Here is a 26,723-nt window from a genome sequence, read left to right as displayed (position 1 = left end):
ACCACCGGGAAGGGGATGGCCGTAGACATCTCCCGGACAAAGGAGGCAAAAGACAGACTCTCGGGAGGAGAAAGCTGTCTCTCAGGAGAGGGAGTGGGATCAGACGGAAGACCCTCAGACTCCTCGTCAGAGAAATATCTGGGATCTTCCTCTTCCTCCCACGAGGCCTCACCCTCGGTGTCAGACACAAGTTCACGGACCTGTGTCTGCAACCTCGCCCTGCTCGACTCTGTGGAGCCACGTCCACGATGGGGGCGTCGAGAGGTAGACTCCCTGGCCCGCATCGGCGAAGCTCCCTCCGCCGACGTAGTCGGGGAGCCTTCCTGGGAGGTGGCCGCGGTCGGCACCGCACGCGGTACCGACGTCGGGGACCTCAACCTGGGCGATGGGCCAGCCGGCGCCACGCTCGACGGTACCGGAGGCGCAAGCACCGCCGGTACCGGAGGGGTAGGGCGCAACAGCTCTCCCAGAATCTCTGGGAGAACGGCCCGGAGGCTCTCGTTTAGAGTGGCTGCGGAGAAAGGCTGAGAGGTCGATGCAGGCGTCGACGTCAGAACCTGTTCCGGGCGTGGAGGCTGTTCCGGGCTGTCCAGAGCGGAGCGCATCGACACCTCCTGAACAGAGGGTGAGCGGTCCTCTCGGTGCCGATGCCTGCTGGGTGCCGAATCCCTCGGCGACCCAGAGCTCTCGGTGCCGACACGGGGAGGAGACCGGTGTCGATGCTTCTTCGATTTCTTCCGAAGCATGTCACCGGAGCTCCCCGGCACCGACGAGGAGGACGTCGAATCCACCCGTCGCTTCCTCGGGGCCGAGACTGAAGAAGGTCGATCTCGGGGGGGCTGTACCGCAGGAGCCCTCGGGGCAGGAGGAGACCCACCCGAGGGCTCACCGCCACCAGCAGGGGAATGGACAGCCCTCACCTGCACTCCACCCGATGCACCACCGTCCGACGACATCAGCAGACGAGGTCCTGGTACCACCGACGTCGATGCAGCTATCCGATGTCTCGGCGCCGATGCAGAGGCCCGATGCCTCGATGCACTCGATGCAGGGGCGGCCGAGGAAGATGGTCTGGACGCTGACGACGTCGATGCACTCAAAGATCCCGGTGCCGATGCCGACGAAGAGCCCGAGAACAACACGTTCCACTGGGCTAGTCTCGCTACCTGAGTCCGCCTTTGAAGCAGGGAACACAGACTACAGTTCTGAGGGCGGTGCTCGGCCCCCAGACACTGAAGACACGACGAGTGTCGATCAGTGAGCGAGATAACCCGGGCGCACTGGGTGCACTTCTTGAAGCCGCTGGAAGGCTTCGATGTCATGGGCGGAAAAATCACGCCGGCGAAATCAAAAGCCGAAATGGCGAAATTCGGAGCACCAAAATTTAGAGGGAGAAAAAAATCTCGACCGAGGCCGAAAAGAGGCCTACCCCGACGACGAAAGAAAACTTACCGGGGCAAAAAAGCTAGAAGTACGGGGAGGATTTACACGAAACCCGGCGAGGGTTTCCGGAGCACTTCCCGACTAGGACAAAGCTTTCCCGAAGGAAAAAAACACGTTCAAAACAAATTGGACGCGCGAGGTCGACTTTCCGGGGCTCGACACGGCGAAAACACGACCGTACCGAGTGCGGACAAAAGACTGGCCGGCTCGAGCCGGTTTCGGGCGGGAAGACGGCCGTGCATGCGCGGTGCGCGCGGGCGCGCGAGGGCTAGCAAAGGACTTTGCTAGTGAAGTTTCCGATTGGAGGGGCTGCCGTGGACGTCACCCATCAGTGAGAACAAGCAGCCTGCTTGTCCTCGGAGAACTTATAGAATACTGCAAGTCACACATACCCTTGACACATTTAAAGCACTTGTACTTACAGCAGCTCTAAGGATGGTAGAAGCACGAGCACCTAAATGTTAGGTGTGAGGATACCTGGCTAAATTAATTTTCCAGAATGGAACCCAGGTACCTAGGTTCTGTTATAGAATAGGCTCCTACTGTACAGCCTTGGGGTGCCTAAATGTAGACGCCCTCTCACAGAATCGACTCCTAAGTGATCAGAATGCTTCTATAAACTAATATTAATTTATTAAATTGCTTCTTTGAAGTGAAATCATAGAAAAAGACCCATCTACTCTGCTCATTTTTGGATCCCCTATGCTCACCTTCTTATCCTTCGGTATATTTAAAATTGAAGTAAAGTCAAACAGTTTTTGCCAGTTGTAATTCTGGATATTCTGTCTTATTTTACACTCAAATGTCTGACTTTTATCCTCTGTTCATAACCATGGGGTCATCCTGGTTCAAGGGTGATATTTATGTTTCATCATATTCTTTTTATTCTTGAAACCAGTTACACAGTATTCATTCATTCAGAAAAGTTATTTTCCCAAAGAAACACAAAGGAAGCCTTGAGCAGCTCTTCTCACAATCATGATTTCAAACTTGCAGAGCAGGAGAAACACACAACTATTTGTGATACAAATTAGGATGATCATAACGAAAAATCGATAGCATAAAACCACTTTTAGCGAACTCACGCAAAAATATACGAGTCTTTTTAATGCAAAAAGATTTAGGGCAGGTACGGCAAATGTAAATAATGAGCACGGGTGTGCACTTTGAAACAAGACAGAGCAAAAAGGCAAAAGGCTGATAAGCATGTGAGCCAGAGACTCATGATCTGATAATACATTCTTGCGTGCAAGCAGCCATGAGAGGGAGGCCAGTGTAAATATACAGGAGAATGTGGATTAGCAACTTAAGGGAAAATAGATGGTGAGAACAGAGAACAGAATGATCTCTGAGGAAGATAAGTGCTAAAGTAATGTGAAGCACTTTTAACCTAAAAGTATATAAGCAGCTGAACCAGATCATTACTTTGGAGAGACGGGTTCAGATCAATACCTTTGTATAGCAGAGCCCGTTCCCCCATGAGAAACTATTAATTATATCTGTACCTTTATATATCCGTACTTTGGTAAGTAAATAAAAAAGAAATTACCTTTCTCATATACGTAGCCTTCCTAGTCTTATCACTTCAAGATATTGTGGCTGATACATAATTGTTTTGGGGTGATGGTAAAAAGACTAGATTTAACAAACTACTGTCCTCAAGTCACAACCAGCCTGCTGGCATAAAATGTTTAGTCTGCCACCTAGCATCAATAAAAACAAAAGCGTACACAGTTCACAAAGATCCTCCTGCAGCCCATCCTCACTTACCTGCAGCTAACTGTTGATGCAGATCCCACCCAAGCCTCTAAAGTCATCAATGGTATGCTTTTAAGGATGCAGAAATACCTGTGGGATCAGAGTGATGATATGTTAGAGGTCATGACAGGATCTGCATCAATGGCAGTCAGCACTTAGGCAATAATGGATCACAGCAAGGGTGTTATGACCCGGTAGTGGTGAGCCCCTGTGCCCCGACTGAGCACGGCAGAGATGGAGTGACACCGCACTCGGTCAGGCAGCCAGACAACCCCTAGTTTCACCTGGGAAGCGACCACCGTTCACCGGGAGTTGAGCCCCCAGCTGCAGGCGGCCACCAGGACTTCAGGAACCGGCGGGGTTGCACAGCCGCTGACCAGGATAGCAGGAAACAGACACAGTCCAGAACCAGTACTCCAACAGGCAAAGAAATAGTCAAATCAGTCCAGAGTCAAGGCAGGCAGCAAACAAGCAAAATCCAAGATAACTAGCCAAGGTCTGATACACAGGAAAACCAGGAACAGAAGGAAGTCGGTGAACAGCACTCCGACAGCAACTTCTCAGAACAAATGAGGCCGAAGCAATGAAGGCCTGGAGGCAGTGCTTTAAATAGTGAAGAAATCTGAGCAAACCAAACTCAGGTGAAGCCAACATGGCTGCCCCCATAGGAGATCCTCCCAAGACCAAATATGGAGTTCCTTCCTGATCTCGTTTATACAAGATGGCCGCCCCCTCCTGAGCTAGCCAAGATGGCCGCTGCCCGTGCTCTAAGCCGGATGACGGCTGCCAGACTTGGGAAACTGAAACCGACCCATCCTGGAGAAACATCAAAAAGCCGGCTAGCTCTGCCGGACCGCACCTCGCCGGCGAATCAGACGCGCAGGCCTGGAATCAGGTGAGGAACGTAACAAAGGGCTTCACAGGTTGTATAAATTTGTTTTTTCTTAACTAATTCCAGGCAGGAGACACTGGAAGACCTCCAAGGCCAAATCCATTTATCAGGTCTCAGACAATATCAGTCTCATAACCCAGTTAAAATTCCCAATACGGTCTGTGGAACACAATTCCGGGGTGGCCACCTGGCTCCTCTCGCTTCCTTTCTTCTTTCCCTGGATATGTCTGCAGCCCAGCAACTCTCTATCTACCTCACCACCTTTGTGAGCTGCAGTCTCTGCAGACTTCCCTTTGCCACTTCCCGCCCTTGCTGACGTCACTTCCTGCTTCCATCTTGTGTTGCAGACTGCAGATGCCACTTCAGGCACACTCTAGCCATGAACGAGCTGCACAATGTCAATTAAAGGCCCAAAGAGGTCATTTCAGCGAGCCTTCTAGGTTCCTATCCTCTAGGTCATTTAGGACAGTGCCCCCTTCCAACAACAAGGTGGTCATCTTAGTCACTGCTGTAAACAAGGGAGTCCAGCCTGGTAAACTGCAACTTCTCTTTCTCCTCTGGGACCAATGGGTAGACGTGATCCATGGCTCTTTCCACTCTCAGTCCCAGGTCCGGTGAGACCCGTTCTGCTATAATCAGGTCTTGAATGTCTGGACACATCAGGTAGGCCTTAGAAGGACCTCTAAGTCCACTTAAGAACGATGAAGATGAACTCCTAAAGCTGAAGCAGAAGGCTCCTCAATGAAAAGCACTGCCAAAGCTCCTCTTTATTAAACCTCAGTACTTTTGGGTCATCCCTCTCCTCAGGAGGAAGCTCTCCCTCCTCTAACAGCTCCTTCAATGATTTCTCCTTTGAATAGACTGAGGCCAAATCAAATAAGCAGGAAGAAGCAGAGACAGACCTCAAGGAGCGGCCAGAAGAGGTTAAACAAGATCTCTTAGGAGCTGTAGGGTCAGCAGGGCGAGAAACTGAAGCACTCTGCAGCAATTCTGACTGTCCCTGCTTCAGCAAATGGGCCTGGTGTAAGAGCAATATAAAATTCTGAAAAAATAAAAATCCCGATGCAGTTGAATGCTCTGTCGGGCCCTGAGGTTGTAAAATGGCGACTGTGCTGCATGCGTGATCAGAGGCTGTTCCTCACTGCCAGTGGGCCCCAAGAAAATGGCACCCATTCCCTTGCTCTCTTGCATCAAACTGCGCACCGACCCTGCAGGAGAGCACAAAGTCCCCAGCATATTCAGATGCTGTGTCAAATCTGAAGATGTGCTGCCGCCAACCATTTTCCCCACATCCCATGGGATTCCTAGCTTGCACACACTGCAATGCCCCAAAGCCAGTCAGGGGATCCCACAGTGGGAAAACCATTTAACTGCTTCCACGGGAGTCATCGTTCACCCCGAATGGCACAAGTAAGCACAACACTTACAATACATCCCAAATGTCCCAAGCGGTGATTCAGGATCCCTCCCCTGCACCAAATAGAACTTACAGCCATCCAAGCGGTTCTGAGTCAAACTTTACTCGGACCTACTGCTGCTGGCTGCTCCCCCGAAGCTCACAGTCTCTACAAGTCTTACCCCAAATGAGAAAGAATCAGGACTGATACTCTGTCCCAAGCTATCCAGTAAACCTTTAAACTCTTTTTTTTTTTTAGGTTCTTGTGCTGGAAAAGGAGAGTTCCACAGGACACAGGAGAGAGGTGAAGGAAGGGAAGAAGTAAATTTGCAGGGCACCAGAGACAGGGATCTGAATTTCTTTAGATATGACTCTGCAGACTCAAGTCACCTGCAAAGCTCAACTGGAGACCAATTGGCCAACTGGACCAGGAATCACTCAGAACCAGAGGCTAAAAAATGTGTCCATCCACCTGCTGGAGACAGAGAACTGAAAATTGAGCGAGACAGTGCTTTTTTTGTAGGAAAAAAGGCACCAGTACTCTTTGTAGGTGGGGTCACAATCTATGGCTCCGCCCCTATGGTAGCCACACTCCTTATACCATCCATGGCACATATAAATAGGCATCACTGAAATTTTATACCAGTATACGAGAAAAAAATAACTTGTGATTTTTTTTCATTATAAATAAGCTCCAGTATACCCAGTGCAAAATAAGACAGCAGATGTAAATTCTCAAATTGGACATATTCCAAACACTAAAATGAAAATAAAATGATTTTTTTCTACCTTAGTTGTCTGGTGACTGTTTTTCTGATCATGTTGGCCCCAGTCTCTGATTCTGCTGCTCTCTTGTTTCCAGGGCTTCCTTTCCATTTATGTCTTTAGTTTCCTCATTTCTTGCCTACATCCATAAGTAAAAGCTGGGTCCTCCGTGGAATAGACTGGAGGAGGTATAACATGGTTCCAGCTTTTGTCTATTTTCTCCATCCATGTGCAGTTTTTCCTCTTCTCTTCCCTTTCTCTCATCTCCATCCATGTGAATCTTTTCTCTTTCCTCCCCTCCATGTTCAGCATTTCTCCTCTCTCCTCCCCTCCATCCACGTCCAGCATTTCTCCTCTCTTCCCTGCCCTCCCCTCTATCCATCCATGTCCAGCAATTCTCCTCTCTCGCCTGCTCTCCTCTCCATCCATTTCCAGCATTTCTCCTCTCTCCCCCACGTTGTCCCATGTCCAGTGATTCTCTCTCCCTGCCCTCCACACCCCTTCCATCCGTATCCAGCATGTATTCTCTCTCCCCTGCCCTTCCCTCCCATCCATATCCAGCAATTCTCCAGCAATTTTTCTCTCCCCCCTGCCCTCCCCTCTCATCCATGTCCAGCGATTCTCCTTCCCCCCATCCTCCCCTGCCATCCATGTCCAACCATTCTCCTCTCCCCCCTACTCCCCTGTTATCCATCTCCAGCGATTCAACCTCCCTCCTGCCCACCCATCCACCTTCTCTCACTGCCTGCCAGCCCCCTTCTCCCATCTGAGACCCCCCCTTTTCAGGCCCCCGACCCGGTCCCCACCTGCTTACTCTCAGCTCCCTGGACAGCCCCCTTCTCTCTGCCACCCGGCCCCCTGCATCGGCAGCGCAGCACCTCGTGTCTGCAAAACAAGCAGATAGCCTCTGGCCTTCCCATATTGTGTCCCACCCTCGTGGGAATAGGAAGTTACATCAGAGGAGGATGGGACACAGTGAGGGAAGGCCTGAGGCGATTAATTTGTTTTGCAGATGTGAGGCGCTGCCGATTCAGAGATTTTTTAGTAAGCCACTGCTCAAAAGGTTAAAAAAAAAAAAAAAAAGTGCCAGTGCGCCATACCGGCACAAAAAAAGGACTGGCGAGACATCTCTCCTGGCATCCAGTCCAGCTCCTCAGTATTTTCCATTTTTACCTGCTGGTTGATGGATATAACTACCCTACAGGTTCTGAAATGGTGGGAAGCTACGTAACTGAAGTGTCTTTTTTTAAAATTCTACCACAAATACTGTAGAAAACAAGGATAACATTCACCCATATAAATTTATACCTAGTCAGGAGCAGGTGTAGGTCAGAAGCAGGTGTAAATGTGTACACCCACACAATAAGCATAATCACACATATTTTATAAAGTATGCATGTAAACTGCATTAGTACCTAAGCTCAGTCTAAACTCCACCCCAGAACACACATATATTTACACATGTAGTAATTTTGTATCAAGCACACATACATTTACACATGTGGCAAATTTATATGACTTCTTAGTAAATGAGTGAGACTTGTGTCTATAATCCTAGCATGGCAGATTTGTTTTTTTTTTTAAGGACCTCAGCAGGGATTAGAAGCGACATGTAAATTCTTGTCACTCTAAACAAAGAATCCCAATATCGTCACTGGTCCAACCATACATTTTTTTAAACTCTGTGTTTGACCAGAGTTGGAATGCTTGTTTTGGTATAATACTACTACTTAACACTACTTAACATTTCTAAAGCGCTACTAGGGTTACGCAGCGCTGTACAATTTAACATGGAAGGACAGTACCTGCTCAAGGAGCTTACAATCTGGAGGGTTGATCCTTTATACACCTGCTTGGCGGCGAAACACGATTCATGTCGGACCAAACAGCTCTCCACAGCCAATATCTATTAAGCTAAGTATTGTTGAAACATATGTACCTTAGAGGTTTTGGAGTTTTCAAAGATAAAGTAACTGAAATGGCACATAGATAAAATATAATTGATAAAATCACATACAAAAAGTTTTTTAAAATTTATGGTTGGGCCAGTGACGATATTGGGATTCTTTGTTTAGAGCGACAAGAATTTATGCGTTGTTTCTAATCCCTGCTGAGGTCCTTAAAAAAAAAACTTAGCATACTAGAATTATAGACACGTCTCATTTATTAAGAAGTTATCTTGGGGAACTTGTGAAATCACTATTAATATAGCTGGTGGTTATCTATTGTAATTTTATATGAGACATTATACAAGCATACATTAACACATATGGGTGAAAATGACTTTCAACCATTACATCCCATATGTATAATTTTAAAAGCCCATCCTCTCCATGAATAAAATGAAGTTTTGTGTGTATACATGGCTTTTAAACTTGATCTCCTGATGTGTTCATGGTAAATGGTAGAAACAATCCAGTTAGTATTCAGCCAGCGACAGTCAGTGGGTTTTTAAATATTGCCCATCATTGGTAGAATTAAGCTACAATATGTATTACTGGTCTATGTCTGGGCACCAGCATTGAATATTGGCATCTGACCAGACTCAGTCAGGCCGCCAGCTCTTAAGGGGGTACTGGTTATATTCAGTGCTGGCACTCGCTTAGCTAACCAGGCAAAGTTAGGACTCCTTTCAGTGTGGTCCCACATGCGCAGTTATTCTCTGCAGACACTGGCATAAAATACTGCCAGCACCTGCATAACTCCTGTACTAGGCTGCATTTGGATGCCATTCTCTAAACATTTCAACACATTACATGAAATTGGACAGGAATTAGAGAATAAAGCATTTTATTACTCACCAGCACAGCATCAGATATCAGTTGCAAGTCATGGAAAAATAATAACACACTTACAGAATCTAATATCAGTAGCTTTGGTAATGATAAGTAATCAGACTAATTATATAAAGAACAGCTGTAAAGAGAAGAAAGAAAATGAAAGAGAAAGGAACCACTAACATGAAATATCATAGATATAAAGAGAAAAGAGAATAGTACATAGTTATCTGTTATAAAGAAATAGTTCTTACCCAAAACAAACAAAGGAAAATAATATATTTCCTGGAGAATAGCCAATTAGCAATGATAACGCCCTGAATCAGAACAGAAAACTCTCTTGCAAAAAGGCTCATTCTAAGGATTTCTTTGTCTGCAGGTATTTTTATAGTAATAATGATGTCGTCACCTCTCCCCTCCCCTATACCAATCAAAGGTTTGCATAGGTGTCCTGCAAATACACCATTGGTTTCTTTGTCCTTACCATCTTGTAACTGAAAAAAGTTATGTGTAACAAGACACTGGGCTGCCATAGTAATGAGGATCTTATCAGAGCTTGTGATCAGCCAGAAATTCCTGCATATGGCTGACAGCAAAGACCAACAGCCACATACAGAAAAGAAAGATAGGAGATGGGAATAGTGCAGCATACCTGAAGTAGAACACTCCCAGTTCCTTCCCTGCTTTGCCTCCTGTACCTGCCCCTCACATGCCCAATTCCAAGAGAGCCAGCGAGTGCTGATATTCAATGGCACTGTCCAGTTCAGTGCCGCTGAATATTGGTGGCTAAATAAGCACAATCGATTTAAACAGGTAGGAGGCATTTCTGAATAAACCGCTTTGAATATCAACTCCAATAGGTTTACGCTCATACTGTAAACCTAAAAATCTGTTGACTAAATAATGTTTGCATGATAGTTACCATGGACATGCTAAATAGCATGAGCATATTAAACTGAACATGCTTTGCTCTCTCTCTTGACTTCTGCAGCCTTCCTAGAGGTATACAACTAAAGTCAGTGCAGATGGAAGAAGTGGACAATCTACCACACTCCAGGTAAGGTGGTCAAAGAATAGTGGAGAGTTCCAGAAAAGCAGAAAATTGACTTGAGAGCACCTATCTTCCTCACAAGAGTCCTCACAAAGCAGTGTGAAAGGATGTCACTGGGGACAGACAGGAGTATTCAAAGGGAAAATCCAAGAAGGAATCTTGCCAACTTGCCTCAAAAGGGGACCAGCATCTGACATCCTCCTTTAGAGGACAAAGAGGGCGCCTACGTAGTGCTTATTCTATAAAGGACAGTAGGGGCCTGACGGGTAAAATATGTGCCTATAACTTACACATGCAAGTGTGAATCCCACCCAGGTGTATGCATACCTGTATAATATGTGCTGAGATATACACTTATTTACAGAATAGTTCTTTGGCAGATTTTTAGCATTTATACATAGATGTCATTATTCTAAACATTTATGCAGGTAATCAGTACGTAAATATTAGTGCCTGCTTTATAGAATTACTCATAAACTGTCTTGAGTTATCAATGAAAAGATGTGAGTTGAAAAAGAAGATGGATGAAAGTGAAGAGATATCACAAGAATTAGGAGCAGGGTCTGTCTGGCAGGCTACAATTTCCTCCTCTCCTTCCTCTATGCCCACAACCTCCTTGTCTGCATTTTTGGTACTAATCAAGCTCTGTTCTCCTTTGACCTCCTCTTATGAGCTGAAGCAGGATTCCCACTTATTCCCTCTGCACTGACCACACATGCCAGGATTTCCGATGTACTCTCAGAAGTATGAGGAGGGATCAAGAGAAAAAGAGAACTGAGCATGCTCAGTTTAGCCTTACCATGCTAAACTTCCTCAGTAAACAACAGGATCGTGTTAACACCAGTTACTAGCAAGTATTATATACAGAATCCAATCAGAAAACTCTTGCTAAATAGCGCAAAGGGCGATCATACCATTCTGCTTAGTGTTAATGCGATAACTCTCATGACATGCCTTCATATATGTGTAGGATCCTAAACTGTTATAGGATCACACTAAGCTCTTCTAGGACAGAGATTCTCTTTATGCTTATTAAAATTCTTATATACCACTACACAATACAAATACATGGTTGATCTAAGCGGTTTACATATGCTTTGTGAAACACATGTATTTGCTATGTCAGAATGAGCTAGCCTTATTTTTGCCAAAAAAAAACCTTGTTTTATATGCAAAAATATCTTTGAAATTTGCCCTCTAAATGAATTATGATTCACAAAATATACTTGATTATACCACCACATTAAAAGATTGTTTGTATTCAATTTAGTTCCAAAAACAGTAAGACATTTGAATATGTACTGAAAAGGAAAACATTTTCCTAAATTGGTAATGCTGGTAGCAGTGAAAAATAGCACAAGCTTCTTGGAATGCCTCTGTACATGTGTCTGATGAAACGCTCCCTGCTTTCTAAACATACTTGAGCTTGTCCGTTTGCTTACCTTTTACAGATGGAGCGATAGAATTTACAACATCAAACGTGGAACTCACATTGGAACAGATACCAGTGGTGTAGTGCAAGCTCCCACATCGGTATGCATAGAGTGGACCACATGCCTATCATAAATATAAAAGATATCCAATTAAATTATCGATTTCAGAAATGCCAATAGTCCCTTATCTCATCAACTGTAGCACAGTATTAGCACACTGCTTTCTTACCAGGAAGCCTCCTTTTGGGTTTGTCACTAATGTAGTTCCTAGGGTCATATTCTCCTTTACTTCAGAAACCTTGGGAATAGATGTATGGTCTGTAAATAAAAGTACACATTACCAATTAAGCAAAATATTAAAACCGTGTGAACTCCAGGCTTGGATCTTTCTGTTTCCTGGACAATATACAGTGAACAGTCTTGTTAGAACCAAAAGTTAGAACATATTATACTGTTATTACGGTACTATAAACAATTAAAATAATTCAAACATTGGCTAACATCCCAGAAAATCAGTCTGGGTCACTGTCTAAAATATTTTCTTTGAACCATACAGCAATCTGGAATTGCTCTACTGTAAAGAGAGATTACAGTCACACAGATTTCCTAATTATAACAGAATGTCTACACTTCATTTTTTCTTGAACTAAGTCTGCTGCTCTACAGGTTTGAACCTGATTTGTCATGTCACACAATAGATTTAAATATTCAGGTTATATGAAAATGCAAACAAACCAAATCTAGAGAAAATCAACGGCATAGGCCCCGATAATCAAAACTCTGACACTGTAAAAATACCACCGGAACAGCGAAGAACAACGCCCTAATGCTCAACGCTAATGAGATGCAAATATCAGTTCACTCATAGCGTTGAGCATTATGGAGTTCAGCGGGAGGATTGTGACGGTGCATGCGCAAAACAGTTCCATGGCAAGCTCGACTCCTGAGCACAAGCACCTGGTAAAACCCGAACGTGAATCACATATTGGTGTATGCTTTCTGCAGGCTAAATATAAGCATTTTAATTATTTTTTTAGTTTAGACTAAACGCCTAATACCTGCTCCAACCTGGTGTTATTTTTTGCAGCGGTAAGGCAGTTTTGTTCCAGGCACTCTCATAGGCGTAGTTTGGGGGGGGGGGTGGCGAGGGGGGGCAGTGCCCCCCAAACGAGCTGCTCCTACCCAAACCTCCGTGGACTAACCCACCACTATCTTCTCTTTTCCCAGCCGCTGCTATGGCAGCCTGGAAGAACCGCAAACTTCCATGCACTTCTCTTTCCTTCCTTTCCTCTCGCTCGCTCCCTCCCCCTCCCTGGCAAAGCATAATGCAACCGTGTGTGGGGCCGTACTCCTGCTGCGTGTGCCACTCCCTCCTTTTCCCTCACTCACCTCATAATATAAGTTCCTGTTTCCAGAGAAAGGAGGGAAGCCAGCAGCGGTGTGCACAGTAGGAGTACGGCCCCGCACACGTTTGCATTATGCTTTGCCAAGGAGGGGGAGTCAGTGAGTGAGCGAGAGGCAGGGAAGGAAAGGGAAGAGCATGGAAGTTTTTATTTTGTTTTGTAGCAGCGTCGGGTGTGGGGGTGATGGAGAGAATGAGTGAGAGAGAGACAGGAAAAGGGCAGGGTAAAGCACAGAAGCTTGCGGTTCCTCCTGGCTGCCATAGCAGCAGCCAGGAGTAGCAGCTAGTAGTTTGGTGCTTATGTCCCTAACCTTGCTTGGGGGGGTAGAGAGAGTGAGAGGACAGGTGAGGCAGGGAAGGGGAGTGAGGGAGGACATTGATGGAGGGGTGAGGCAGAGATGTTCGATGGAGGGATGAAGGGGAGACGCTGGATGGAAAGGAATGAGAGAGAGATGGAAGATCCTACAAAGGGGACAGAGAGGGGGGGAGATGCTGAATGGAAGGGGAAGAGAACACAATGGAAAGGAATGAGAGAGAGAGAGAGAGAGAGAGATGGGAGATGCTGCCAAGTGGGGGGAGAGAGGGGGAGACGCTGGATAGAAGGGGGAAGGGGATGGAAAGAAACAGGATGGGCAGGGGAGAGAGGAGAATTGCTGGACATGGATGGATGAAGGAGGCAGGGGAGAGAGGAAATTTGCTGGGTATGGATGAATGGAGGAGAGGGCAGTGGAGAATGGAGAGTTGCTGGACATAGATGGATGGAGGGGAGGGCAGGGGAGAGAAGAGAAATCGCTGGACATGGAGAGGAGGGCAGGGGAGAGAGGAGAATTGCTGGACATGGATGGATGGATGGAGGAGGCTGGGGAAAGAATCTGCTGGATATGGATGGATGGAGGAGAGGGCAGGGGAGAATGGAGAGTTGCTGGACATGGATGGATGGAGGGGAGGCCAGGGGAGAGAATAGAATTCGCTGGACATGGAGAGGAGGGCAGGGGAGAGAGAAGAATTGCTGGACATGGATGGATGGATGGATGAGAGGGCAGGGGAGAATGGAGAGTTGCTGGACATGGATGGATAGAGGGGAGGGAAGACATGAAGGAGATGCACATGGATGAAGTGGAGGGAAGAGAGGAGAAATGCTGGACAGGGATGGAGTGGAGGGCAGGGAAGAGAGAAGAAATGTTGGACAAGGATGGAAGGAAAGAAAGACAAACAAAGGAAGGAGATGCACATGGATGGAAGAGAAGGGAGAGGAGAAATGCTGGACATGGATGGAGGGGAGGGAAGACAGGAAGTAGATGCACATGGATGGAGGGGAGGGGATTGAGGAGAAATGCTGAAAATGTATGGAGGGGAAACTGCTGAATTTAAGGACTGGATCGGAACACTTTGAAGGCAGATGCTGAAACTGGAGGAAGGATATGGACAGGGCTACAGATGGTAGACAGGACGCACAAGGACACAGGAGGATGGTGGACATGGTGACTGAAAAAATATCAAATGGAAAGAAGACACTGCATAAAACAGAAGACACTGGGACCAAAGTGAAGAGAAAAACTAAATGCTCAGACAACAAAGGTAGAAAAAAGTATTTTATTCAGAATTTATTAATTGGAATATGTCAGTTTTTGGAAATGTGCATCTGTGATATTTTGCATTTAAGTTTCAATTTCTCTAGTATTGCTACATGCCAAGTTTGATTTCTTGAGGTAACTTTCCAGTTCAGTATTTTGCCTTCATATTTTTTGATTTCTAGTTTCCTGTGACGTGTTGTGTCATGTGTTTTTCATGTGTGATCAAGGTGCAGTATTCTGCTAACGTGTAGTATTTGCACCCCTTTTTTGTTTTGCTTCTTTCACAAGGTAGTGTATTGGTGTTTTAGAGCCTGGTGTAATTACAGTTCTGCCTTTCCACGCAAAAGGTTGTAGCTCGTCCTGTCCTTGGAATTAGTGCTGTCATGGTTTGGTAAGGTTATGAGTGTGTTTTTGCACAAGTTTATGTATAGCGTTTTGCAGTGGAGAGATTGTGTGTTGGCCTTACTGAGGTGGCACCAAAACATCAGAAAGTGTTTTAGAGCCTAAATCATGACACACTACCTCTTGAAGGATCTACATATAGAGCCTATGCATTTCTAAGGTCAACACTAGCATGGTATGGGAAAGGGGGTGGGGAAATACTACCGGAGAGGAAGAGGGAGTGCTGGGTAAGGAGGAAAGAAGGAAGGAAGGGAGTAAGAGCTGGCTTGATATCTCATACATATTCATTATGGTTATTCCCATAAAAGCCAGCTCTTTCTCCCTTCTTTCCTTTCTCCATATTAGCATATTTGTGTGTGTGTGTGTGTGTGTATATATATATATATATATATATATATATATGTGTGTGTGTGTGTGTGTGTGTGTGTGTGTGTGTGTGTGTGTGTGTATATATATATATATATATATGTGTGTGTGTGTGTGTGTGTGTGTATATATATATATATGTGTGTGTGTATATATATATATATATATATGTGTGTGTGTGTGTGTGTGTGTATATATATATATGTGTGTGTGTGTATATATATATATATATATATATATATATATGTGTGTGTGTGTGTGTGTGTATATATATATATATGTGTGTGTGTGTGTGTGTATATATATATATATATATATATATATATATATATATGTGTGTGTGTGTGTGTGTATATATATATATATATATATATATATATATATATGTGTGTGTGTGTGTGTATATATATATATATATATATATATATATGTGTGTGTGTGTGTGTATATATATATATGTGTGTGTGTGTGTGTGTGTATATATATATATATGTGTGTGTGTGTGTGTGTGTGTGTGTGTATATATATATATATATATATGTGTGTGTGTGTGTGTGTGTATATATATATATATGTGTGTGTGTGTGTGTGTGTGTGTGTGTGTGTGTGTGTGTGTGTGTGTGTGTGTATATATATATATATACACAAATGAATATGCTAATATGCCCCACCTCATCTTTGCCCCCCCCCCCCCCAAATGAAACGGTCAAACTACGCCCATGGGCATTCTTTTATGAGCATTGGGGAGGAATATACAATGACCTCATTTACATGAGCTTGACTATATTTGCATGCTATCTGCGGTCATTGTTTCCTGCGCTAGACCCCTATGAACATTCTGCACAGGTAAATGCGGGTGCTAGTAAGGCGCTAATGGTCTCTAGCACCCACGTTTACTTTTGAGCATCCGGGCCATAGTGATTTCCTGTCTACATTGACAACAATTAAAGTGAAGGTGCGCTTATCTACATAGGGAATTCAACAATGGTGTGAAAGCAATGGGTATTTAAGATAAAGCCATTGCCATCTACACCACAATAGCCCTAGATAGCTCAAGACTCGTCAAATTTAGTATCTTTCAGTGTCCTTTCCAGTGCAGGCTCATTCTACTAGCCACCCAAACACACAGAGGGCGTTATTGTTTATATACCCATTACTTACTTATATTTTTTTTAATTGTTTCTGTGCCAAAGATAAGGACAGTTTACAAGTAAAAAAAATAAAAGTGATTAACGGAACAAAAAAACACGAATTGTCTATGACAAAATTGACAATATACAATTCAATTCTTGTATACCGCTAATATCCCCTTTCCAGGGTCCAGTACAGTTTACATTCTAGGTGAGTCAAAAGCAGACAGTGTTAGTGTGAGGTATGAGAAACAGAGACCATTGGTGTAATGCATGAGACTAAAAACATATACAATATGGGAAAGGGAATGCACAGCACAACAATGACATAATTGTTAATGAAACAAAAATAACTGAACACAAAGGTAGCAGACAAAGAGGGGCATTTTCGAAAGAAACGTCTAAGTCAGAATTTTACAAAGATGTCCAAATTCCGAAGCAGGGAGAAGGTCATTTTCGAAAAAGATGGACATCCATCTTTGTGTTCGAAAATACCATGGGCGTCCTTGGATTTGGATGCCTTTGATTTTTGGCCATTTTGGAAAAAAAAAACGTCCAAGTCTAAAACGTCCAAAGTCAAGCCATTTGGACGTGGGTGGAGCCAGCATTTTTTGTAGACTGGTTCCCCTTTCATGCCAGGACAGCAATCGGGCACTCTAGGGGGCACTGTAGTGGACTTCATAAAATGCTCCCAGGTACACAACTCCCTTACATTGTGTGCTGAGCCCCCCCAACCCCCCAAAAACCCACCACTCCCAACTGTACACCACTACCATAGCCCTTACAGGTGAAGGGGGCACCTATATGTGGGTACAGTGGGTTTCTGGTGGGTTTTGGAGGGCTCACCGTTTCATGACAACTGTAGCATTTAGTGGGGGTATGGGCCTGGGTCCACCTGTCTGAAGTGCACTAAACTACCCCAGGGACCTGCATGCTGCTGTCATGGACCTGAGTATGACCTCTGAGGCTACAATAGAGGCTGCCAAGTATTGTTCTTCAACACACTTTTTTGGGGTGGGAGGGGGTTAGTGACCACTGGGGGAGTAAAGGGAGGTCATCCCTGATTCCCTCCAGTGGTCATCTGGTCATTTGGGACACCTTTTTGTGCCTTATTCGTAACAAAAACAGGTCTAGCTCAAAACACCCAAGTTTTAAATGATGGACATTTTTGCTTTGTTCCATTATGGCTCAAAGACGTCCAAGTCTTAGGAACACCTTGAACGAGCCTCCAATACACCCCCTTGAGATTTGGACATCCTTCAGACGGACTCCTGAGAAAGATGTCCAAAATGTGGTTTCGATTATACCGATTTGGACGTTTCTGCGAGATGGACGTCCAAATGCCGATTTATGTCACTTTTTGGACGTCCATCTCTTTCAAAAATGAGCCTGAAAGGCCAGAAAAAATTAAAAACAGTAGAAGATGAATAAAAAGTAAATTTCAGTGTAAGAAAATGATCGATTCAAATCCCTGCCTAAAAAGCTAGTTCTTCGGTGCTGTTTTAAATTTTAGCCAAGAGGAGAGGGACCTATGCTCTGGACAAAGATTATTCTAGAGTGACAGTTGCAGCAACAGAAAACTGTCTCACAAGAGGCAACTAGTCATATCCAAACTACAGTAGGTATAACCAATCAGTCAGTACTGGAAAATCCAAAAGAAAAGGTTGCATGATAGGCAGTCAGAAGAGAAATTAGACAAGGTGGCATCATATAGTAATACGCATTATGGGTCACCAACAATATCTTGTAGCAGACTCAGAAGCTAGGGAAACAAATCTATAACTGCCATCCAGATGTATGGCAAGAGTCCAAATTCTATAATGACATCTGTGTGCACAAATTCAGTTGTGCACAGATTCAGTTATAAAATACTAGTGTTACGTCAGTAGATATGTGCGCACATTTAGATGCACCCACTTACACCAGGTCTATGACATCAGTTGTACATACAAGGGGAGACATACTCCTGCTCATGTTCCACCCAAATACCCTCCCTTGTATTTATATGCTAAGGCAGTTGTGAACGTATGTCAGAATGCTGCTGTGCATACAGCTTACACTTCCACCTGTATGTGTACAATATTCATGCAGATGTGCTAATTAGCTATAATATATGCACACAATAAGACTAGATTCTGTAAATGGTGTCCAAATTTGGGCGCTGAAAAAAATAAGCACTAAGCGCTGTTCTATAATGGCAATCTGAGTTGGGTGCCATTTATAGCATAGTGCTTAGCGCTGGGATCTGTACCCGATTTTGGGCACAAGGATTTACACCAACTGAAATCTAGGAATGCCCAACCCACCCAAGCTCCTTCCATGGCCAGGCCCAATTTTCTGATCCATGCATAAAAATGTATGCATGTATCTTTAGAGAATACCGACTACAAAGATGCGCATATAAATTCTAATTGTTGCCAATTAGTGACAATCACTGATTGCTGGCACCAAATGATTGGGGCTAATTGGCTTAATTGATCAATTAAATTGTGCACGCTGAAATTTGCACGCACAATTTTGAGCACCATATTTAGAATTTGGGAGATAGTGCATAGTAAAAGATGCACATTATCCCCATCAACTTTTAAGCAGCTTGTAGATACAAGGAAAAAACACAATTCAAAGTGTCTATATATAAACCCGAGAAGCCTTAAAAAACAAGATGGGAGAGAGTTACAGCATACTGCACTAAATAAAAAGCTAGATATAATAGGCATCACAGAGACCTAGTGGAAAGAGGACAATCAATGGGACACTATATATGTTAACAGGGTACAAATTATATCACAATGACAGAGTGGATCAAATTGTGTGTGTGAGGGGGGGGGGGGGGGATTTTGCTATATATGTTAAAGAGGAAATTGAATCATTCTTCATGAAACAGCATAGCAGCGTGGAATTCTTATGGATAGAAATTCCATGTGTGAAGGGAAGGAATATTCTGGTAGAGCTGGACAGAATGGACAGACAAATGAAGAAATGTTTACAGAAATTAGGAAAGCTAGCAAACTGGGCAACAGTATAATAATGAGTGATTTCTATTACCCAAACAAGTATCAATCAAAATGTAGGAAATCTGTAGAACTCAGTATAACTGTAACAAGAATCCTGAAGACTGTTTTCCGACTCCCCAAGGAAGGAATATAACTTCAGGAAACAAGAACAGCACCTAAAATCAGAATCACTGCAATACAGACAATCATACAGGGAGGGCTCATGGATTCATCTGCTATGACTAAAGGAAAGCAAATTATCATGGTAAGAACCTAATTTTCCCTTCCTTGTCATCAAGCAGATGAAGCCATTACATATGGGATGTAACAAAGCAATCCCTAAATAGGGTGGGAACAAGCCACACCACACGCTAGCACCTGTGCTCCAAAACGCGCATCCCTCCTGGCAGCCACATCCAGCCTGTAACGTCGGGTGAAAGAGAGCTTAGAAGCCCATGTTGCAGCACTGCAAATCTCATGAAGAGATAGTGCTCCAGTTTCCGCCCAGGAAGACGAAATCGCTCTTGTGGAATGTGCCTTAAAGGCTTCAGGCGGAGCCCAGCCAGGCAGCAGATATGCTGAAAAGATAGCTTCTTTGAGCCAATGGGCAATAGCGGCTTTAGAAGCTGAAGACCCTCTGCGAGGACCTGCAAACAGCACAAAAAGATGATCAGAGGTCCTGAAAGAATTTGTAATTCGCAGATACTGCAACAGAGTCCTGCGCACATCCAAAAGGTGCAACTGCCCAAATTAATCTGGAAACTCCTCCTCAACAAAGGAGGGAAGAAAAACAGGCTGGTTTAGGTAAAATGCTGAAACCACCTTAGGCATGAAGGAAGGCACGGTCCGAACCATGACCCCTGACTCTGAGAATTGCAGAAAAGGGTCTCTACAGGACAGCGCCTGGAGCCCTGACACCCGTCTCGCCGAGGTAATGGCCACTAAAAGGACGGCCTTCAGTGTCAAATCTTTCTCTGAAGCACGCCGAAGTGGTTCAAAGGGAGCCCCCTGAAGGGCCTTCAATACTAACCCCAGGTTCCAAGCTGGACAAAGTGCCCGCACGGGAGGACGGAGCCAAAGCACCCCTCTAAGAAACCGTGCCACATCTGGATGAGCAGCTAAGGACACGCCTTCAACCTTGCCACGCAGGGAGGCCAATGCTGCCACTTGCACCCGCAGGGAATTTAGGCCAAGCCTTTGTGTACACCATCCTGCAAAAAGTCCAGAATCAGCGAGACAGGAGCCTGCAACGGAGAAAGCGCTCTTGAAACACACCAGACTTCAAACTGGCGCCAAATCCTGGCATAAGCCATGGAAGTGGAGCGCTTACTGGCCTGCAGGAAAGTGGAAATTACCTTACTTGAGTAGCCTTTATCTCTCAATTGCGCCCTCTCAATCGCCATGCCATAAGACCAAAGTGGCAGGCGTCCTCCATGGCCACCAGACCCTGTGACAACAGGTGCGGAACCAGAGGTAACGGAAAGGGAGCCTCCAACAGCATCTGTCGGAGGTCCGCAAACCAAGGCCCCCTGGGCCAATCCGGGGCGATGAGCACCACTTCTCCTGGATGCAGCCGAATCCGCAGGAGCACTCGTCCTATCAAGGGCCACGGAGGGAAGACATACAGGAAGTCCAGGGGCCAGGGTTGAGCCAAGGCATCCAACCCGGCAGAGCGAGGATCCCTCCGCCTGCTGAAGAAGCACGGGACTATGGTATTGGAACTGGTCGCCAAAAGATCCATCACTGGCTTGCCCCATTTGGCACATATATGCAGAAATACATTGTCTGCTAGTTCCCACTCCGCTGGATCGATCTGATGTCTGCTTAGATAGTCGGCTTGCACGTTGCTCTGACCTGCAATGTGAGCTGCTGACAGGGACTGTAGATGCAGCTCGGCCCAGTGGCAAATTTGTTCGGCCTGCGCGGCTAGAGCTCTGCACTGAGTGCCGCCTTGTCGATTTATGTAGGCCACTGCTGTCATGTTGTCCGACATCACTCGGACAGCCAATCCTTCCAGGGTCACTTGAAAGGCCAGAAGAGCCAGAAACACTGCTTTCAACTCCAGGCGGTTGATAGACCACTCCGACTCGTCGGGCGTCCACAGACCCTGGGGGCATGCTTCCCCTGGCAATGTGCGCCCCAGCCCTTCAGGCTGGCATCTGTCACCACTAGGTACCAATCGGGGAGCACCAGCGGCATTCCCCGCCGCAACATGCTGTCCGAGAGCCACCACTTCATACTGAGGCGGGCCGCAGGGAGCCAAGAAAGTCTGCACTGATAATCCTGAGATACTGCAGACCATCGTTGAAGTAGAGAATACTGTAGAGGTCTCAAGTGCGCTCTCGCCCATGGCACCACTTCCAAGGTGGCCGTCATCGATCCCAACAGCTGGACAATGTCCCAAGCTCGCGGGCGGGGCATCCTCAGGAGCAGACGGACCTGATTCTGAAGCTTGCACCGCCTTTGCTCGGGAAGAAACACATAGCCCGAGGCTGTGTCGAACCTGGCCCCCAAATATGCTAGAGATTGCGAGAGGGTCAGGTAACTTTTGGCCATATTGACGACCCAGCCCAGAGATTGAAGGACTGAAACCACTCTGGCTGTAGCAAGATGACTCTCTTTTTCCGAGTCTGCTCTGATGAGCCAGTCGTCTAGGTACGGGTGAAACCGGATACCCTCTCGCCTGAGAAAGGCAGCTACTACCACCATTACCTTGGAGAAGGTTCGGGGAGCTGTGGCGAGGCCAAAAAGCAAGGCCCAAAACTGGAAATGTTTTCCCAACACCGCAAACCGCAGAAACTTCTGTTGCGGGGGCCAGATGTGAGAAACTCTCCTGGCTGTACAGCTGTACCGTCGCAATGACGGAGCACAGGGTTTCCATGTGAAAATGCCGCACTCTTAAGAACTTGTTTAGCTCTTTTAAGTCCAGGATCAGGCGAAAAGACCCGCCTTTTCATGGCACCACAAACTAAATGGAGTAGCGGCCTAGACCTTGTTCGGCCGGAGGCACTGGGGTCACAGCCCCTATCCGGCACAGACTGTGCAAAGTCTTCTCTACCGCCGCCCGTTTGGCGGCAGAACCGCAGCGGGACTCCACAAACACGTCTCTTATCGGGGCATCGAATTCTATTCGGTATCCGTCTCTGATCAGGTCCAAGACCCACTGATCTGCGGAGATTTTAGCCCACTCCTCGAAAAAGAGGGAAAGTCTTCCTCCGATGACAGGAAACGAGGAGGGGGCCGGCGCACCATCATTGAGAGGGTCGCCCCTGAACTCCAGGCCTTGAACCGGCAGCTGCGGAACGTTTGTCCGAGCGAAAGGAGTTTCTCTGCTGAAAGCGGGCACGTGAAGTGAACCCAGCAGCACGCCCCGGGCGGTACCTTCTAGCTTCACAGAAGCGAGGTCTGTAAGAGGAGCGGACCACCTGACCCTTAGAGGAAGGCTTCGGCTTATCTTCGGGCAAGCGCTGAGGTTTGGAATCTCCCAGGCCTTTAACAATGTTTTCCAGCTCCTCACCAAACAGGAGAAGGCCTTGAAAGGGCAACTTCACCAACCTTTGCTTAGAGGCCATGTCCGCCGCCCAATGTCGTAGCCAAAGAGTGGGGCGAGCCGCCACTGCTACAGCCATTTGTTTAGCCGAAGCTCTGACCATATCATAAAGGGCGTCAGCCAAAAAGGACAAGGCCGACACCATCCGCGGAGCCACTTCAGATAAGGTCTCCGCTCCATCACCGGGCTGTTCCACTGCCTGCTGTAACCAAGCCAGGCAGGCTCTAGCAGCATAACAACTGCATGCAGACGCCCGAACAGTGAGACCTGCCAAATCAAAGGACCGCTTCAGAGCTGAATCAAGCCTGCGGTCTTGAATATCCTTCAGGGCAACACCTCCTTCAACAGGGAGGGTAGTTCTCTTTGTCACAGCCGTGACCAGGGCATCCACTTTAGGCATTGCAAAGCGAGCGAAATGTTCCTCACTCAGAGGGTATAATTGCCCCATAGCCCTGGCAACCTTCAAAGGTCCCTAGGGGTCTGCCCATTGAGCCGAAATAAGCTCTTGGATGGAGTCATGCAAAGGAAAGGCTCGAGCAGGCTTTCTGGTACTAGCCATCCTTGGATTAACAGAGGAGGCTGTGCCACTCCCAGGATCTTCAATCGAGAGGGCTTGTAAGGCATCTGAAATAAGCGCTGGCAGCACCTCGCGGTGGAAAATCCTCACCGCAGACGGATCATCAAGCTCCTGTGGCAATTCTGCACCCGACTCTGGCTCTTCAGCCCAAGAAGTTCTGCCAGACCCCTCAGAATCCTCATAGCCCGACCACGGGGGGGAAAAGGGGGGTGCGCCACACTCAGAAGGGGAATTAGCCCTTCTGCGTTTATCAGGAGAATAAGAAACAGGCAAAGCCAACTCCAAAAGGCCAGAATCCACCGGGGGGGGGGGGGGGGCAGGCAGAGGGTCCGAAGATCCCTGTGGAAGAGCTCTTTTAAGCATGTACGCCCTATGCAGCATTAAAACAAAATCAGGGAAGAAAACCGCTCCCTGACCGCCCAGATCCTGCCCAGGGCTATCAGCTCTATTATTAGCCTAACTCAGAGGAACCCCCCCCCCCCCCCACCCAGATTCAGGGCTCTCCGTCGCAACAGAGGCCGCGCCATGTGGAAAATCCAAAATGGCGTCCGCTGCCAGCTCAGAGCGCAAAAGATCGCCGCTCGCCATGCTCGGGCCGGCTCTACCGTCTGTACAGCACGAATTACAGAGCCCCGCTGCTGATTTGCAGTTGCCACATTTTGAACAGCGCTTTACAGTCTCCGCAGCCATCGCCGAAAACGGCGGTAAAATTCAAAAATGGCGGTTCGCGCCACAAACGTCCCGATCGCGGGCCCACCCCGGAGGAGTCAGAAAACACTCTTACCTCACTAGACCGAGTATCACAGCTCCGGTCCTGCAGAAGAATCTCAAGAAAAAAAACCTCTTTTCCAAGATCGCTGCGCTAAAGCGCGACGCAACTTTAATTAATTTTTTATTTATTTATTTATTTTTTAGCGCTGTGAGGAAAGCAGAGGCAAAAGAGGTAAATAAAAACACTCCAGAGGCTCAGATAAGTGGGAAAGGCAGGGTAAGGCGAACCAATGTGCCTGCATCCACTGAGTGGGAAAGGACAGGGAAAAGCAAGCTAATATGTCCACATCCACGGGGGCATGGGTAAGGCAGGGAAAGGGCTGACCTATGTACCTTCAAAGTTAGCCTCTAACACCTCGGCTAACAACTGGCAAGCCAGGAGCCACCCCCAGGCAGATTTTTGATGGAGCTCGAAGAAGCTGCAGCCACCCTGCTTGGGGAGATAGAGAATACTGAAGAGGCAGTGGAGCTAGCTGGCTATGAGGCACTGTGAAAAGTTGAGTGCTATCTCCCCCTGCTGGTTGATGGACACAACCCATACGTAATGGCTTCATCTGCTTGATGACAAGGAAATGACTGTTTCTTGGAGCAACTGGTCCAGGAACCAACAAGAGAGAGAGCTATTTTAGATCTAGTCCTTGGTGGAATGCAGGGCATAGTATGAGAGGTAACGGTGTTGAGTCTTCTGGGAAACAGTGATCATAGCATGATCAAATTTGAGCTAATATCTGAAGTGAACATAAGAAAAGCCATACTGGGTCAGACCAATGGTCTATCTAGCCCAGTATTCTGCTTCCAGCAGTGGCCAATCCAGGTCACAATTACCTGGCAGAATCCCAAACAGCAGCAACATTCTATGCTACCAAACTCAGGGCAAGCAATGGCTTCCTCCATGTCTATCTCAATATAAGAATATAGACCATTGGTTCCCAAATTTTTTCAGTTCACGGCACCCTTCGTATGCAAACAATTTTACAGCACCCCCCCCCCCCCCCCCCCCCCCCCCCCAGCCACACAGGTCTCTGTGCCCCTCCACCCCCCCAGCCACACAGGTCTTTTTTTCTCTTTACAAATATAACTGTTCTAGGGTGTCCCTATATCCAGCTTCTCCAAATGATACAGTGATTACAAATTATAAAAAAATTACTACTCTACCTATGAAAAGTTATTCCATTATTATACTTCCTTGTGTACATCCATATGCTGCACAAGCCAGCATATTTGAAAATATGTGTTAAATAAAAAATGCTACCGACAATAAAAAATGACAACGTGGATGCCGAGGCCGCCAATTCCCCCCCCCCCCCCAAGAAGACCTACCATCTTAGAAGCCCAGACCAAATGCCTTCCACCTATTTACATAGGTAGAAAGAGCAAATGACAGACAGCATGGTTAAAAAAGTGAAATGAAAAAAGGCTATTAGAGCCAAAAGAATGTCTTTCAAAATGGAAAAAGGACCTGAATGAAAAAAATAAGAAGCAACACAAGCAGTGCAAAGTTACATACAACGCACTGATAAAGAACGCTAAGAGAATATAAGGAGAATCTTGCCATAGAAGCAAAAACTCACAGTAACAACTTTTTCAGGTACATCAGAAGCAGAACGCCTGTGAGGGAATCCGTGGGACTGTTAGATCGAGAATGAGAAAAAGAGGCACTCAGAGAGGACACAAGAACGGAGCTCGGAAGGAAAAAGCACTACGTCTTGTAGATTCCAAATACGCTTTCGATGGTCTGGGCAGAACTAGTCTACAATCACTGAAAGATCTGAGACTGTGTGTGGGAACATAAGAGATGGTTAATGCAGCAAGGTACTCAGGCATGCCAGGATAATGAGCTTTAAATGTCAAAACTAAGATCTTAATTTTCACCTGAAACTCAACAGGCAGCCCATGAAATTTGATAAGGAAGGGAAATAGATGATCCCATCGTTTTTAATGAGAGGATCCTTGCTGCAGTATTTTGTACTGTCTGTAACCATCTTAACTCTGCTTTTTATATACCAGCACAGGTTATATTACAGCAATGGTTCTCAAACTTTTTTTCTGTCGGGACACACCTTATGGACAATGCTTGCATACATGACGTACTTCATATATGACCTTCATGAACCTTTAGTCTGATATAGTATAGCACTTATAAATTAAATGTAAACATGCCCCCCCCAAACAGAGATCATAACTAGCACATTTTCTCCATAGAAATTATCATACAAAAAATGTGTGTATATATATATATTCCCCCCACCCCGATTCTTATTCCATCTGTGTAATGGCAATATAAATCTCTCCACTACTGAATTTATACCATTTTGGGCTTGTAAGTAGTATATAAATACTACTACTACTACCAGGCACACTATAAAATACAAAATCAGAAAAAATCCTAACATGCATGTAGCAAACTTACCATACAACAGCAGCATTAAATTCCTATGATTTA

At 46.0% G+C, this 26,723-nt stretch overlaps 1 protein-coding gene across 1 annotated transcript in view; it reads right to left on the bottom strand.

Moving 5' to 3' along the window:
- Positions 1-26,723, bottom strand: part of ITGA1 (integrin subunit alpha 1) — a 409,880-nt gene that overhangs the window by 247,402 nt on the left and 135,755 nt on the right. The window contains 2 exon segments of the mRNA XM_030193116.1: positions 11,525-11,639; positions 11,745-11,833. Of these exon segments, the coding sequence (XP_030048976.1) occupies positions 11,525-11,639; positions 11,745-11,833 (204 nt within the window).

Source organism: Microcaecilia unicolor, chromosome 2, assembly GCF_901765095.1.
Source record: "Microcaecilia unicolor chromosome 2, aMicUni1.1, whole genome shotgun sequence".
Lineage (NCBI taxonomy): Eukaryota > Metazoa > Chordata > Amphibia > Gymnophiona > Siphonopidae > Microcaecilia > Microcaecilia unicolor.
The sequence above is the reverse complement of the archived record's forward strand: the minus strand, read 5'-3'. Positions and strand labels throughout refer to the sequence as shown.